Source organism: Balaenoptera physalus, assembly GCF_965194825.1.
Source record: "Balaenoptera physalus genome assembly, chromosome: 8".
Classification (NCBI taxonomy): Eukaryota; Metazoa; Chordata; class Mammalia; order Artiodactyla; family Balaenopteridae; genus Balaenoptera; species Balaenoptera physalus.
The window spans coordinates 121,295,954-121,313,516 of record NC_138887.1 but is presented as its reverse complement, the minus strand read 5'-3'; the positions used below and the strand labels follow the sequence as shown (position 1 = coordinate 121,313,516).

At 41.3% G+C, this 17,563-nt stretch overlaps 1 protein-coding gene across 6 annotated transcripts in view; it reads right to left on the bottom strand.

Annotated features, from left to right (window-relative positions):
• The window catches only part of DPP6 (dipeptidyl peptidase like 6), a 1,128,731-nt gene that overhangs the window by 507,953 nt on the left and 603,215 nt on the right, over nucleotides 1–17,563 (bottom strand). For all 6 annotated transcript variants that reach the window (XM_082473772.1, XM_082473771.1, XM_082473774.1 and 3 more), the window contains exon 2: nucleotides 2,407–2,521. In XM_082473772.1, the coding sequence (XP_082329898.1) occupies nucleotides 2,407–2,521 (115 nt within the window). The remainder of the gene's footprint in view (nucleotides 1–2,406; nucleotides 2,522–17,563) is intronic.

Here is a 17,563-nt window from a genome sequence, read left to right as displayed (position 1 = left end):
TCTATACATGAGATCATGCCATCTATGAATAGAGATAGTTTTACTTCTTTTTTACCTGGGTGTCTTTTTTCTCCCTTGCCTAATTGTTAGAATCTCCAACACAATGTTAAACAGAAATAGTGAGAGTGTCATCAACAGAGAATCTACAAACAACAAATGCTGGAGAGGGTGTGGAGAAAAGGAAACCCTCCTGCACTGTTGGTGGGAATGTAAATTGATACAGCCACTATGGAGAACAGTATGGAGGTTCCTTAAAAAACTAGAAATAGAATTATCATATGATCCAGCAATACCACTACTGGGCATATACCCAGAGAAAACCATAATTCAAAAAGACACACGCACCCCAGTGTTCATTGCAGCACTATTTACAACAGCCAGGACATAGAAGCAACCTAAATGACCATCAACAGACGAATGGATAAAGATGTGGCACATATATACAATGGAATATTACTCAACCATAAAAAGGAACGAAATTGGGTCATTTGTTGAGACGTGGATGGATCTAGAGACCGTCATACAGAGTGAAGTAAGTCAGAAAGAGAAAAACAAATATCGTATATTAACGTATATATGTGGAACCTAGAAAAATGGTACAGATGAACCGGTTTGCAGGGCAGAAATTGAGACACAGATGTAGAGAACAAACGTATGGACACCAAGGGGGGAAAGTGGCGGGGGGGTGGAGGGGGGGGGTGGGATGAATTGGGCGATTGGGATTGACATGTATACAATGATGTGTACAAAATTGATGACTAATAAGAACCTGCTGTATAAAAAAATAAATAAAATAAAATTCAAAATTTCAAAAAAAAAAAAGAATATATTGTATTATATGGGAGATATAGCCAACATTTTATAATAACTATAAATGGGGTATAACCTTTAAAAATTGTGAATCACTATATTGTACACCTGTAACTTATATAGTATTGTACATCAACTATACTTCAATTAAAGAATGCAAAAAAAATTTTTTTAAAAAATAGTGAGAGTGAATATCCCTGTCTTATTCCTGATCTTAGCAGGAATACTTTCAGTATTTCACTGTTAAGTATAATGTTAGCTGTGGGCTATTTATAGATGCTCTTTATAAGGTTGGGGAAGTTTCTTTCTTTGCTCTTTGAACGTTTTATCATGAAAGGATTCTGAACTTTGTCAAATGCTTATTCTGCATCTATTGAGATGACCATGTTTTTTTCTCCCTTTATCCTATTAATATGGGTGTATTACATTGATTTTTCATATGTTAAACCAAATTTTTTTCCTGGGATAAATCCCATTTGATCATGGTGTATAATCCTTTTTATATGTTGCTGGTAATTTGGTTCTATTGGCTAGTATTTTGCTGAGGTTTTTGTATCTATATTCATAAGAGATACTGGTCTGTAGTTTTCTTGTGATACCTTTCTTGAGTTTTGGTTTCAGGGTACAAACTACTCTTTTTCCATTTAAGTTTTGTGATTATAGTTTAAACATACCTCAAAATTTGCCTGCACTTTTTGTACCTATCAAAACTTTTTTTACGTTGCATTTTTTCCCTCTTAAAGTCTAATAGCCGTGTAGTCTATTTATTGAGGATTGGAACATTTTTTTTTTTTGTCCACACAAATTGACACCTAATACGACAAGGGGAATGGATAGTTACACACTGTTTATATATGGTATAATGTTTTCCTATCATGACCCCCCACATGTTTATCTTATGGGCAAAGGCTTTCTTCTTGCCCTAATCTCACCACTCTCTTGCTACTAAATTCTTGCCACTCCATTAAAGCCCACTTCACATATTACTTTCTCCATGAACTTTAACATAAAGGGTCTCTCTCTCTCTCTCTCTCTTTCCTCTCCGCTTCTATACAACTTATGTTTGAAACTTTCAATAATCCGTGTCTATATATGTGTTTTTCTGTAGACTTTTGCTGACAATTTTTGTGTATTTTTCTTCCCTGAGAGATTTCTGATTCTGTTTTATACTTCCTTTATTTCATCAGTAGTATCTAGTAAGTAGTTTATCCTTAGTTCACATTCAATATATGTTGTTTTCATAATTTTCTTAATTCATCCTCGATAAAACACCCAGGAATTCCATGAGATATAAAATTATTATACTTATAATGACACCATCTTTAAGCTCATCAAGCATAAATAAATACTTGTGAATTTTAATATATGCCAAGAATTTCCACCCAGTCAACAATTATCTAAACAAATTCAGAGCATGTAAAATAGATCTTTTTTATTGAAAGTGTATTACATCATTTTAACGTATGGCACAATGAGAATTAGAACCTGGGAAAAATAAATTATATAATGGGTAGTTACTTAGAAAAAAATCTCAGAGTAAACTTATGCCCTTTCTCCCTTACAGCAGCTTGCTTTTCCAAGAATAAATGTGAGTACCTGGCGTCAGCAGCACCACTGAGGTGACAATCAGGGAGCAGATGACCAGGATGACAAGCAGTGCGATCGCTATGCCTTTCCAGTTTCTCTGTGGAGGGTTACTCCCCACCAGCTCCTAAAGCAACAGCAGGAAAGAGAAACTCTGTGAGTAAAATAAGGAACTAAAATAAGCCAGTGAATACACTTCATTCAAATCAAGAGCTCAGGCGTATTCTCATCCTTGAAAGCTATGATCAACTCCTTTCTCTGCCCTCTGCCTCGGTGTCCAAAGGCCCCAGGTTCCCTTCTCTATCCCAGGGCAAAGCCTTATCTCAAGAAGAATTGGATATTATATTATGTTTACAGCTTTTGTGTAACTTAATGCTTCTCCACCCAATAAACTAGATTCCACAGCATAGGGTGATTGTGGAGTTTCTTATTACAGTCAACCTATTAACCCCCATCAAATCAAACCCAAGTATGATGAATTTTTCTAGCCCTAAGACCTCTCTCATCTTTCTCTTCATTGACATCCACGTTGTTAAGTTCTATTTCAGGCTACCAAATTCAAACATTTATTTAGCACATACTATGTGCCAAGTTTAACCAACATTTGTCTACTTCTCACCATCCTGAGCCTTTTCTTCCTTCTATAGCTCCTCAAACAAAGCTTTAAGACTTCCCAGGTCTTGCTTCACTGGGTAACCCACCTACCCCTTTTCTAGGTTTTAGTCCCCTCCAGGGACCGCATTATAGCAGGTGTTGGGGGTATGAGGGGGATCTGGAGACATTGCTAAAGAATGCAAAGGTTGAAAAGATCTAGGAAACTAATCAGGCATACTGGCTGCTGAGACCAAACTTTCAGTTCCTTTCAAATTAGGATGATTATATAATTTACAGTCCAAACTAGGATCATTTGAGAGACAAAGGGGGTAATATTAATAATCAATAATAAATATAATAGTTAATATTATTATTAATTATACAAGAGCAACTGAGACTCTCCAGGGCAAATTAAGTCATATGGTCACACTGCAAATGAACTACTGCCCCTTCTGCCTATACATAGATCACAAAATATTCTCTCTTATAGCGTCCACTATTGCGACTCGCATTAAATGAGAGTCAAAATGTAATAGGATGGAGATGGCCTCAAAAAGTAGGCAACACGCTATATAAATACACCCTTATCCAAGGCTGAAAGTTCATTAGAATGTATCAGATTTCTGTAAATCAAAATATAGATAATACTCAACCATGGGATAGTAAATAATATTTGACATCTAAATATTTAATATTGGCTATCTAGGTTATAGAATCAAGAAAAATTTGACTCCAAACAATTAATATTGGCCATCTAGGTTATCCAATTAAGAAAAATTCTGAGGACCATTAAAGCCTTAGCGGGAAAGTGTTCTACAGTTTTTAGAAATTTCTACCAGTATGCTTATTTGCCATTGAGAACTGAATTTGCCCATTAAAAAGTGGCTTTTCAGCACTTAAAAATAAGACTAAACATGAGTATGAAATTATGACAAAAGGTTATACTGAGTCAACCTCATTTCCTATTGGATAGGGTTTTCTATGCGAGGAAGTCGCTGGCCAGTGACAAGAAGTGATCAGATCTCACTGATTCAGCAGCTTTTCATTTCATTTACAGAGGAAATAAGCCATTCTCACCAAAGCTGTGAATAGCATAAATCTTGCAGTAGTACTATTCCTAAGACCATCATAGTGTACATGATCTCCCACAGACCCGAAGTGGACATTTCTCAAACACTGTTCAGATTAAATCCCAGGGTAACAATCAAAACCATAATGATTTCATATTCAAGACTGAATCTTATCAAGATGAAGAATGATGAAATTAGCGGTATTGTCTTCATCAGCTCAAACAATGGATATCTTTCAAATCTTGTTTCTAATAAGAATAATCTAGGATTCTAAAATTTGTTTTAAACACATCTATTAGATGCACTGATAGAAGTTTATATGAAAAAAAAAACAACCTAAGACTTCTGCTTTGCATCAACTTCTTGAGCAGCCAGTAGCATAACTAATTTACTTGCAAACGTGTACTTGAATGATGTTACAGTGATGTTCCCAGTAGGTCCCTCCCTGGCCCAAGTACGCTCACAATATGCTGTCCAGGTCTAGGCTGGATATCGTCAGAGATAACGATGGACAGAGTGTTTCTACAAAGAGGACCCGAAGACAGAGACATTGCAAAATATGTCATATGAAATAAGGCTGAAGGAAGGGGGTTCAGACTCAAAAACCAAATACTTAGAGTCTCTATTTGAATTATCACATGCCAGACAGAGGACTTCTTCTGCATAGTCCAGATGCCAGAGTTAGCACCAAAAGGAAATTTCACAGAGACAGAATTATGTATCAAAAAACCTTCAGAATTTCTAACCACTAGTATTGCTTCATGACAGAATGGGCTGCTTCACCCGGAAGTGAGCAGGGTGGATGAACAGCTCCCAGGGATCCAGGAGGGCGAGCCCATGGAGGAAGGTGGATATAAGAGATCTTAAAAATGTCTAACACAGTGTACCTTCTATGGACACAGAGGGCAAGGAAAAGAAAGATGAAGAACCATGAGGTGGCTCCAGTAAGTGGGAAAATGAATGAAAGTCAGGACAGTTCAGAAAGAGGACAAAGACTCTGTTCCCTGCATGCTCACTGGGCTAAGAAAAGATTTTGCACAGAAAACCAATTCAGTGTATGTTACTGGATGGACGAATGCACAGTAGGATAACCAAACAGGCACTGATAGCAGAGCCCACTTAAGTGAAGTGATTCTGGGTCACTGATGCCATTTTTTAAGTACAGATGAACCACACTTCTTTCAGGCAACATTCTTACTTTTAAAAAGCAGGGTAATTTTACCCACAGAAAAGCAGACGGTCTTTAGCCAAATTTCATTTTCAGAGTGCAGGTAATTTTTTTTTTTAACTACACAAACAATATTACTACAATAATAATAAACAAAGAGGAGAAAAAAAAACAAACACGAACCATCTTGCTAATGGTTCCAAGAAAACAAAAGTTTTCATTTTTCCATCTTCCTCTCCAATCCTGGTCGATATGCATATTTAATTTGTACACAGGTAAAACCAGAACATAGATGTGGTTTTTGAGTTAGAATGCAGGTTAACAGTGAAAATCTAACTTGAACATCTAATTCGGCATCCCAAATTCAGACTTCCTCATCTTAACTTGCAGGAGTTGAATTATGGAAAATTTGAGTAGAACTATTCCTGCTTCCCATGAAGGGCAAGAGAAGTTAATAAATTATCCCCTGAAATGTTGAGCTTCAGTAGTGCATCTCTCAACAGAATTACATATTTTTGCCTAGAATGATGAGATTGAGGCTGTAATATATTCTCTGTTCTGTTTGGTAATCATGCATATCTTACAGATGCAATAAAATGGAAAAGCATGTTTACAATTAAACACTGGCCTAAGAAGGTGAACAAATCTCCCATCCATCCATCCATCCATTGATATTTTATCCAGGCTTACTCTGGCAAGCCCTGTTCTGAGAACCTGTTATGGCACTGTTATCAACCCGACAAGTCCAAAAGCTTTCATTTGTTTCATATTCCTTTCTTGTATTCTAGTGCAGGGATGGGGGACAAACAATAAACAGATAAATACACTAAGAGAAGAAGAAAAAAACAGGACCGAGGGGGTCTTGTCACCTCTTTGTATATAAAGAGGTCAGATAGATTTCCTAATAAAGAGACATTTGAACAGAAACTGAAAGAAGTGCAGCTGGGAAGAAGCACATCAGACTGCTGTGGACTGAAATGTGTTCCCCCTTAAATTCATATGCTGATGCCTTAAACCTCAATGTGATGGTATATGAAGATGGAGCCTTTGCGAGGTAATTGCGGTTAGGTGAGGTCATGAGGGTGGGGTCCTCGTGACGGGGTTAGTGCCCTTATAAGAAGAGACACCAGAAAGCTTGCCTCCCTTCTCTCTCCACCTGTATACATGGAGGAAAGGCCGTGTGAGGACACAGAGAGAAGGTGGCCATCTTCAACCCAAGGAGAGAGCCCTCACCAGATACCACAGCCGGCATCCTCATCTTGGACTTCCAGTCTCCAGAACTGTGAAAGATAAATCTCTGTGTTTAAGCTGCCTGGTCTACGGTGTTGTGTTATAGCAGCCCCAGACAGAGTAAGACACAGGCTGTCATCTGAGGGCAAACAATCCAGGTAGAAGGAGAGGCAGGAATACAGTCTGTAAGATAGCGTGTGCTTTGGTGTGGAGGACAGCAAAGAAACAGGCGCCAGGGTGGCCATAGTGATGTGTGTGAGACGACCACACTGAGCAAGGAGGGTGGGAGTCTGGACGCCACAGTGAGGGTTGGCTTTTCCTCTGAGTGCAAGGCATATGAGACAGCAGTGCATGAACCAGACTCCCACAGAAAGATCCCCAGGGGAGCTGCTTCATGGAGAGCAAAGAATAAGGAAGCAAGGGTGGGCCCAGGAGGGACCCACTAGGAGGCCAGGGTGATGGAGGTGTGTCCCAGGTGGTAGTGGTTCAGGTGGTGAGAAGTGGTTGATCCTGGGCATGTAATAGAAAACGTCAGTCAACCATGCTTTTGGGAGCAGAGAATACACACCTAGGTGTCAGGACACATTTATGTACCCCTTTTGCATTTAGAGCCCTCTCTGAGGCTACTGTCTTCTGTGCTCAAGTAAAAAGCCCTTTGCACATCACTGCAAAGAAAGTCTCCCCCTCCTTCCCTCTACCTCTGAGCCAAGCCTAAGCCCTCCCCATTCTCTGCTCCCGGAACCACTTCCTCCTATGTCCCAACCCCCTACCCCCAGCTTCACACATACCATTGACTTCTGTCTCCTGACATTCCTCTCCGGCAAACCCCTTCACATTCTTTAGTTGTCAGCTAAAATATCATCTCTCTCTGACATTTTAGGAAGCTGTGCCTGGTTTCACAGGCAGAGTTTATTATTCTTTTCAATTGGAAGCAATTGCAACTCTTTGTAAATGCTTTTCTGTGACGTTACTGCGCTATGAAATGATGTATTGAATGCCTGTGTCATCGGCAGACTGGAAGCTACTTAAGGAAGTGGGCTGGATGTTCATGTTCCCAATGCCTGGTACAAAACCTAGGACACCACAGCGCCCAGGGACTGCGGGCTGAATGGATGAATGAACCCACAGATGCCTTTATGAGAAGGAACGTTGTTGTTTGCCGGCACATCTGTCAGAGACGCAATTGCTGGTTGATGCAGAAAGTAAAGCGTTAATACAATCCCAATTGCATTAACTATGCCATAAATAGCAATCGGTCCTAAAAGACGTAATGCAAACTGACATCTAAGGCTGGCAATCCCCTTGTCCCTAGTGACATAACTGTTGTTCATACTTATTTTTAACTCAGGCAAAAAGAAAACAAACAAGGAAGTAAAACCAAACTAAACGCTTTCCTAGGTTGTTTGGTTGGTTGTTTTAAATATAAAATTCATCTTTCCAGAATGCTATTATCTTAGCAAATTCGTGATTAGAGCTTGATATTTTTGTGCCAATTTTACAACTGAAATGGAAGAAATACAGATTAAAACAATGCTTACAGACTCCACCATGTCCCGTGAACTGATTCAAGAATAACTCCACTGCATGCTGCCTCCCTAAAATCGATGCATCTTGTCTCATCCTGAGCTTCATCTGTCTCACAGAATTTCCCTGCTACCTTTATCACACTTCATGCCTTCTGATGAGGAGCAGAGATCCAAATGAAAACTCAGGGGTGATTATTTCAAAAGCAGAAACTGAGACTGCAAAGGTGGAGAAAAGAAAGGAAGGGGTGGGAAACAAGAGGAAACAAGAGGAATCTAGAGGGTGGTTGTCACAGGATAAATGCAAACGTGTCTGAAAGCCCACTATAATTTATGAAAATTATAGAAACCTGAATAAACATTGCTTTACTATTTATTGCGCTCACTACCAATGTCCCAGCAACATCTGACATACAATATGGGGAAAAGTCAAAAGCACATTAAATTTCCTGTACTTGATAAAGAAAGTAAAGGATACGGAGATCACATTCCTTTCATCCACTCTCTCTGCACCCCAAGTTCTAATGAGGAGAAGTCAGCATTTTAACTTTTGTTGGGTCCCCAAAGTAGGGTGACGCAGGTTGCAGCTGTGAGACTGCACCACAAAGCACTGCATTCCTCAAGCAGCAATAACTGACTTGCATGTTCCCACGCATCATAGGCACTTTGTTTAATGCACTGTGGGTATAGCCTCACGTGGCTAAAGGGACAAAGGAGCCACGGCCAGCAGAAGTGAGACTGGAGGATGACTTCTGCATGATAATGAGGTCTCTCCTAAAGAAGCCCCCCGTCCTAGGAGGTGAGAGCACGGGAAGCTGCAAGTGCAGGAGCGCTGGGCGTGGCGGAAGGAGAGCAGGGCCCGCAGTGACAGCCGAGGTCCAGGCCTTGCCAGCCGTGATGGGAACAGCTGGCGATTTTGCATTTTATTTCCCATTGCTGAAGGCAGAGGGGTCAATCAGATGGCCCACCCACCACGGGAGGAGGAAGTGAATTCAACTGTTTTTCTCACAATAATCCATCTTTGGGCCAATCAATCTCCTCTTCTATCAAGCAGCTTTCAGAAGAATATTAATACTAGAAGACTGTTTCTGGCTCTCAAAATGGAAAGAGACCTTCTCTGCGATATCACTAGATCCAAGTTTAGGTCACTGATAGTTTAAAATATTCCCAGAGAATACATGTGAATCAGCAGCTCAACAGAGACCTGGTATCCTTCGCAGGGAGAGTTCTCCACTCCCTGAAATTCTCCGCTCCCGTGACTGCTGTTTTGTGTTTTCTAGGTACTTTGGGTGCTTTTGCTGGTTGTAAGTGTGAGGAATGGATGACGGCTGTGGCCACAAGATACTAATTAACGCTGATTCCATGTCGGTGACTCTGTAACTGACTATAGCGCTGGGGTGGGCTGAGCAGCCAATCCTGAAAGATGCAAGCAACCAATGCTGTGTGAGAGGGAGACAGTGCTCATGGTGGAGGGTGGAGCCTTACCCTTCAAAAAGCTTCTGTTGATTTCACTAATTAGAAATTAAATTTGGGGACTTCCCTGGCGGTCCAGTGGTTAGGACTTCGCTTTCCAATGCAGGGGGTGTGGGTTCGATCCCTGGATGGGGAGCTAAGATCCCACATGCCTCACGGCCAAAAACCCAGAAAACATAGAATAGAAGCAATATTGTAACAAATTCAATAAAGACTTTAAAAATGGTCCACATCAAAAAAATATCTTAAAAAAAAAAAGAAATTAAATTTGGTTGACAGGCCCTTCTTTCGAGGTCTGGCAGTTAATTACGAATCATCACCGCCTCAGTGCCAGAGAGGAGCTGACACGCCCGAGCTATCAGACCCATGCTCAGGTGACCCCTCTTCCCCTGGCACTCTCTCTCCATCATCTTCCTCCGGGTTATACGGATGCCCCACTCCTTAGGTTGTCCTGGGCTCTCACCACCTGTTCTCTGTCAGCCTTACAGGCTGATCTGGGATCCACTCTCCTATGAATTTGGAAACTTCCGAGGTTGACTATTTTACATAACATGAATTTAATGTAACATTACCGCCTGAGGGCACAGCACTTTGAAATCAAATCCACCACTATTATTAGGGCAGCTGTCACCCTCTACCTGCAACTAAACAAAACTGTTGGAGGAGTAATCTCCTGTTCTACCAGTTCCTCTAGAAAAGGAAGAAGAAGAAGACCAAACAGGCAAAATATTGAGTGTAATTATCTATCTCTTAAAACTTCTTCTTCATTATTTTTTACTTGCAAACTTATCACCAGAAATGAAATTATTTTCGGCTCTTCAGTTTAACTGACTGTGTCTGATAGCTTCTTTATGAAATTAATTCAAAATGTTAAGTCATTTTTACCTTCACAGCTCAGGCTAACTTGGACCTATTTTGATAGAATGTTTTAAAGGTATCATGCTGTTCCATAAATCACAAAAGCAAGGGCACTACGACCCGATCACCGTCAGAAGAAATTTCACAATATATCATGCCCAAGAGAAATCCCTTTCAGTAAAAATAAGGATATGAAAGTAAGTGGCAGCATTTAAAATCGAGCATTTGAATCTCACATTGCTGTGTATGATAACGATGTCTTCAAAGCATCTTTAGATACCGTCTGTCTTTGCCTTGACTCACTGAAACCCACAGGCAATTCTGAGACAAGTTTCCTATAGCGGGGCAGCTTTTTAGCAAGTTCAACACGTCATTTCCCGATGTCACAAATCCCTGCAGGCACTCAATAAATATTAAGTAACTAACAAACAGGACTCAAAGGCAAGAACCACCAGCAATTTAATGACAGAGTCTAAAATAATTTAGCTTATTTTTTCAAAAGGGCTCGCCACCCTGATGCAACCGTCTGTCAAAGTACTAGATGCCTCTTGACAAATGATCCCAACTGCCCTCCTCCCCCACCCATGGATGCCAGAGCTATGTTTCCACACTGTGAGTGCCCCCCTCACTGCCTCAGCCTCAAGTAACTGGCCCAAACTGGGTCAGAAGTCTGCTCCAGGATTTTAGGGGTGGGGTTAAAATACTGTAATAGGGAAGAGCCCCTGTACTCTCTTACAAGTTAATCACTAAAGAGATGTTGCCTATAAGCTTCAATTATACATAATGGCCCATCTCTGGGAACCCTGCTTCCCAGGCAATAAGTGTTAAGCTAAAATACCTTTGTCTAGCTCACAGGAAACACCCTGACTGGGCCCACCTGTGAACGACTGCAGGGAGGAAGAAGTTATCACACCCCCTCCGGAGGCTGATGGGAACCAATCAGTGTTTGATTTGACCCCCTCCCCTTTCAGCGTAAGGAGCAGCCTGAATTCTAACTCAGGCAAGACGGTTCTTTGGGGAAGGAGTCCACCATCTTCTCGGTCTGCCAGATTTCCAAATAAAGATGCTAGTCCTTTCCCCAACAACTGGTTTCCAGATTTATTGGCCTGTCGTGTGGCAAGCAGTACGAGCTTGGACTCGGTAACACTATTCCAATTTATTCTTGCCTTTGTCACGCAACACGAGATGGGAGCGGAGGGGGGTGGCGGGAGGTGTCTACTCCCATACGGCATATGGCTTCAGAAGGAAAGAGAGCAGGCTTACAGAATATGAAGAATGAATTACACCAACACACAAAGAGACAAGAAGCAAAGAGAGAAAAAAGTCCCTATTGGTTTTGAATTTCTTGACCTAATTTTTCTCCTGAGGCCTGAATAAATTTTTCCCTTAGATTTAATAGCACACTCCTATTTCTTTATGAAGTATTTTATTTCCCATTTTACTTAAACTAGTTTGAGCTGATTTCTGACACTTGAGAACAAAGAAGCTGACACGTCACGTAAGGACACCCAGCCCAGCAGCCCAATAGCCAGTCGGTGCTCCATTTCCAGAAGGCATTCTGTGCTCCTTACTGAAGTCACACGCTCCACTGTGCACAGCATCTATGGCCAAATCCACACTTGAAAATGAGGTGAAATTTTAACTACATGCTTGGTTTATAATATCAAAATAAAGAATTTGCTAATTGGACATATAGTTTTCTTTGAAAAGACCAGCTTTTCCATAAGTACGTATTAGTTACTTTTCCCAGGGAAACGCTGAGTGAAATTTAGCAATTACTTTCACATATCCCCAAGGATCCACACTTGTCATTACCCATCAGTGTTGGAGTGTAGCCCCCTCTGTGACAGGAGGGGGCTAATTCAAGTCAAAGCAAATGCCAGCCAAGACAGCTGGCACAACCAAGTGTTCATGAGCATCTTGAGAGGGTGGACTGTTCCTGAGGTATTCACTATTTTAGGTCCCAATTCCTCAAAGGAAAAGCTCTAGAATTTTTAAATGATAGCTGGCCTAGAGTGGCTCTGTTCAGTAGATCCATATGTAACAGCTATTTTTATAATCAAGAATGGTCTATAAGTTACAGATGTAGAAAACAAACATGATTTCCAGGGGGGAAGAGGGGGGAGGGATAAATTGGGAGATTGGGATTGACATACACACACTACTACATATAAAATAGATAACTAATAAGGACCTACTGTATAGCACAGGGAACTCTACTCAGTACTCTGTAATATGGGAACAGAATCTAAAAAAGAGTGCATATATGTATATGTATAACAGATTCACTTCGCTGTACACCTGAAACTAACACAACATTGTAAATCAACTATAGTCCAATTAAAAAAAAAAAAGAATGGTCTATACCAGCATTTTCATATAATTCAGTCTAATAGAAAGACATACAGCGTCAGAGAAATTATGAGCCACAGGGATACAACTGATAAACCATCTTGATTCCATCTGCAACCTAATCCCCTTTGCCGTGTAAACTAACATGTCCACAGGTTTGTGAGTTTGGGAGGTGGACATCTTCGGGGTGGGGGGGAGGTCATTATTTTGCCAACCACAGGGTGTATTCCATGTAATGAAATGTTATACCTCAATGGAAATACCAACCTTCTACTACATGCACAGCCAGAGGAAGATCACAAGTATTAAGTGTAAGTGAATTGGGTTAGACACTAAAGAATATACGCTGCATAATTCCATTTATGTAAAGTTCAACGCTGAGCAACACTGCACCGCAAATATAGGGCGCACCCTTGAGTCTATAGAGACAAACAAGAAAGGAATTTCTATAAAATTCAGGATGTTGTATAACTTAGGGGGGAAAGAGGAGTCCCAGCTGGAGAGGGGGAGGCAAGATGCAGGAGTTTTAGGGGTGCTGGCAGGACTCTCTCCTGACCTGGATGGAAGTTATAGGGCTGTGTCAGGCCACACTCATCTCTTCCTCTATATGCTTGCATGCTATATAGTTTTTATATTGTAGTATTTCACAGTGCAAAGGTTAACCACGCACAGTGTATAGCAGCTTTGGGACAGAGCACTGGCCAAGAGCGGTGACATAAGGAGATACTTCCTCGCGCTCACACCCAGGAGGAAACGACATCAGGCCGAGGAAATGACACCATGAGACACGTATGATGGACAGAAAGACAAGGTGCTGAGAGAAAGTCTAATGATGGGAGGGGCGGGTCAGGGCGGGACCAAGGCAGCAGGCAAGGCTCTCTGAGGAGGTGAAATTTAATTTGAGCATTGCAGGATGTCCAGCAACTAGTCAGGTGAGTAGCTGGGAAGGTTTTCCACGAGGAGGGAGCCCAGTGCAGAGGGCATGAGCCTGGTACTCAGTGTAGCTCAGTGTACCTCTGGCGTGAGGTGTCCAGGATGAAGCTGGAGGGAAGGCACAGATAAAATCTGGCCGGTTTTGTAGACGATGCCACATATTTTGTGTTGAATCCAAAATGCAACTGGAAGTCAGTGAAGGATTCTGTAAGCCACTTGTAATAACTTCTAGAAGAAGGCAGGCATTAATTATTCAATTTATTTATTGACATCAGAAAAAGTACACTGAGAAGGACCAGGATTGGTTACTTCTCCCATCGTGACTAAAATGTCAAATATCAGGCCAAGGTGGAATCAAATACCCCCAAAAGGAAAATATTTACATAGCAACTATTAAAATTATTGAGAGAAAATAAACCACACAAACTGAACCGCAGGATCTCCCATTACAGGGCTCCAGTCTATTGTCTAAATGTATTTTCTTTCTAATGTTTATTCACCATGAACAGCACTGACATAAATTTCTTTTATGTATCATGGACCATTTACCGTAAGTAGAAAGTAGCAACAAATTACAAAATCAACGGTGCGTGTATCTCAGGATGGTAAAACAGCTTTCTAATCATTGTATCTCCATATCCAGAGGATGACAACTGACTTTAAGACTGCAAGAACAAGTTTCAGGTAACATTTAGCAACTGACACACGTCCACCAATATCTATCACGTCAGCCTGTTGGATGCACACACCCATTTCTGTTCTACTGGCTCATTTACTTAATCTTCGTTATTGGCGGCTCTTATCTTTCATAAAGCGCACAACAAAGGTAACAGTTGGCCGATAATTGCCCAGGGAACCTAAGAGTGGACCAAAGCGGAAAGCACGACTCTGACTGGTCCCCAGGTCACCGAGCGGCAATGGGGCTGCGGTGAGGAATCCTCACCCGTGAAGTCAGTGGGACACGGGCCGCCCTGCGCAGCCCTCGGGAGGGAGTCACAGGACCACTCGGGGCGGCGTGACTCCTCCTCTTTCTGCCTTTGCTGCTCCCTCAAGGCCCCTCCACCACCTTGGGCACGCAGTTATGCCTCCTGAATCCAGGATTAACTGATCGATTGATTTTCTTTTTTTAAACTGAAGTATAATTGATTTACAATGTTGTGTTAGTTTCAGGTGTACAGCAAAGTGACTCCATCATACATACATATATATCCATTCTTTTTCAGATTCTTTTCCCATATAGGTCATTACAGTGTATTGAGTAGCGTTCCCTGTGCTCTACAGCAGGTCCTTGTTAATTTTATATACAGAAGTGTGTACACGTTAACCCAAACCTCCTAATTTATCCCTTCCTGCTTCCCCCGTTGGTAATCATGAATTTGTTCTCTATGTCTGTGTCTTTCTGTTTTGTAAATAAGTTCATTTGTATTGAATCCAGGATTTCAATGAAATTCTCTGCCCTCTGGCACAGCTACCAGCACAAAAGCAACAACAACAAAGAAGTTTCAGAGTCCAAGAAGCACTGTTCAAACAGGCTGAAGAGAAGCAAATACCCAGAGAGGAATTCACTCTGCTCTGCAGACCAAAAGATAAAGCGCCCTGATTAGAAAACGCTAATGATCTCAATAACACCCAGCACAGCGCAGGGAGCAGCTCAGAACAAAAGGTGGAAAGAAGAAATATGAATAAAAGAATTTAAAATGCACTGAGGGGGAAAAACAGAAGAGAATATCAGACACAGGACGAGTGAGAAGCACCTGGTGACACTAAAGACAGAAGAACCAGCTGGAAGAGGGCAGTCTGGATCCCCGGGTGGGGCAAAACAGCAGGCACATCCAAAGACCTGCAGGTCCTACTGCATCTGTGTGCAAAATCATGCCTCTGCATTAGTAACAGAAGGGAAAATGCAGTTTATGGTGTTGGTTTTTTTTGTTTAACAGCAGCTATTTACATGGCACATTCTTAAATAATTTCTACCTGAAAATATTAAAACAAAGTCTGCACTTGAAGTGGCAAAATTTTAGATACCTGGAAGTTACACACATCAAGAACAATCCAGGTAAGTATATATTTTAAACCAAATTCATATTGCTAATTTTTAATTTTAATTTGATCAAGCCAGTTTAAGTCATTACCTTATGATCCAATGTCTTTAAATATTGCACTTAAACTTAAGGATATCATTACTGTTGTGACAGGTAAAACTGTTTTTTTTTAAAAATGACAATTTTTGATGTATTCAGGAGACCCAAGGCATGGTTTTAACCATGATGTGTAGAACATGAAAGGAAAAACAGAAATATTTGTTTTACTTTGGATATTATGTAACAGATGAAGAGACCTTGTGGGGAGCTTAAAGGGAAGCAAACAGTGACTATCTTGGTAGAAAACTGGATCTACAAGGAAATGTCAAGGTAATTAGTCTACTTATCTGAAGAAAAATGGCCCAGACCAGAACTTAATTACCATCTCCAAATATAGCCATCCAAAGATTTTTGGACAAAAGAAATAATAATTATCTAGTCCCCAGGAAAGAAACAAATTAACAGGGCAAGAAAGATTACTTGAAATAATGTGTATTTCTCAAAATGCTGCTAGAGAATTTCTGAGAACCCCTGGATGTGATGTTAAAATGCAGATTCCTGCAGCCTCTGAACCCTCCTGAACTGAAGTCTCTGGGGGTTGGAGCACAGACCAGTCGTGTTTTACAGTCTGCACAGGTGATGTTTATAATGACGAAGGTATGAGAACCAGTATCCACAGGAACTTCTCACCACATACCTGTGCCCAGGTAAATCAGTTTAGCAAATTCCCTCAAAATTGGTTTAAGAATGGAATGTTCAGGCTGCCGTCTTGAGACACAGTTCAGAGCTTAATGTTCAGCTCGGGGTCGCCAATCCCACCGGATACAAAGCCCAGCTCATCTTCTCCAATATGCTTTACCCTTCTCATCTTCCAAAGGGAGAGTTCAAGGGCACCTGTGCTGGGGCTTCTCCCTTTGCCCCTTCCCAACTTCACTCTGCCCCCTTCTCCCCCCCTGCTCCGTCTCCTGGAAGGCTGGCCTCTGACACTACAAGCTGCCCCCCTGCACATCTTTGCTGATGGCTTCAGATTGGCCAAGAGATAAAAAAAGAATGAAATAATGCCGTTTGCATCAACATGGATGGACCTAGAGATTATCATACTAAGTGAAGTAAGTCAGACAAAGACAAATACTGCATGATATCACTTATATGCGGAATCTAAAAAAAACTGATAAAGATGAACTTATTTGCAAAACAGAAGTATACTCACAGACACAAAAGAAAACCTTATGGTTACCAAAGGGGAAGTGGAGGGGGGGGAGTGGGATAAATTAGGAGGTTGGGACTGACATATACACACTACTATATATAAAATAGATAATCAACAAGGGCCTACTGTATAGCATGGGGAACTCTACTCAATATTTTGTAGTAACCTATGAGGGAAAAGAATCTGAAAAAGAATATGTATACTTTATATATATAAAACTGAATCCCTTTGCTGTACACCTGAAACTAACACAACATTTTAAATCAACTATACTTCAAAAAATAAATGAATAAAACAGGTTGGCCCACAGGAGGTCCGGGTAGGAGACATCTGGGAAGGAGGAGAGGGCCAGGCGTTCCCTGCTCCGCCCAGGTTGCCTGGTCAGGGCGGCTTCCTCTCAGGACTACGTCCCCTGGGGGTCCGCCCTTTGCCCCTTCAGGCTTAGTTTAGGGCAGGTACCAGTTTCAGGGGGCTGCTATTCCCTGGGGCTCACGTCTCTGATTGCTCCCTTAATCCTGCTCATACCTCTCTGCAAACAGTCCTGAACCATGTGAGCTGGATTAGGTTTCCTGCCGTGACCTTGAATGCCCTAAAGTTGAACCGTACCCACCATGAGAGGAGGAAGCATTTATTATCTGTTACACTCAACTAGCTCTCAGCCTCAGCCTAGACTGACT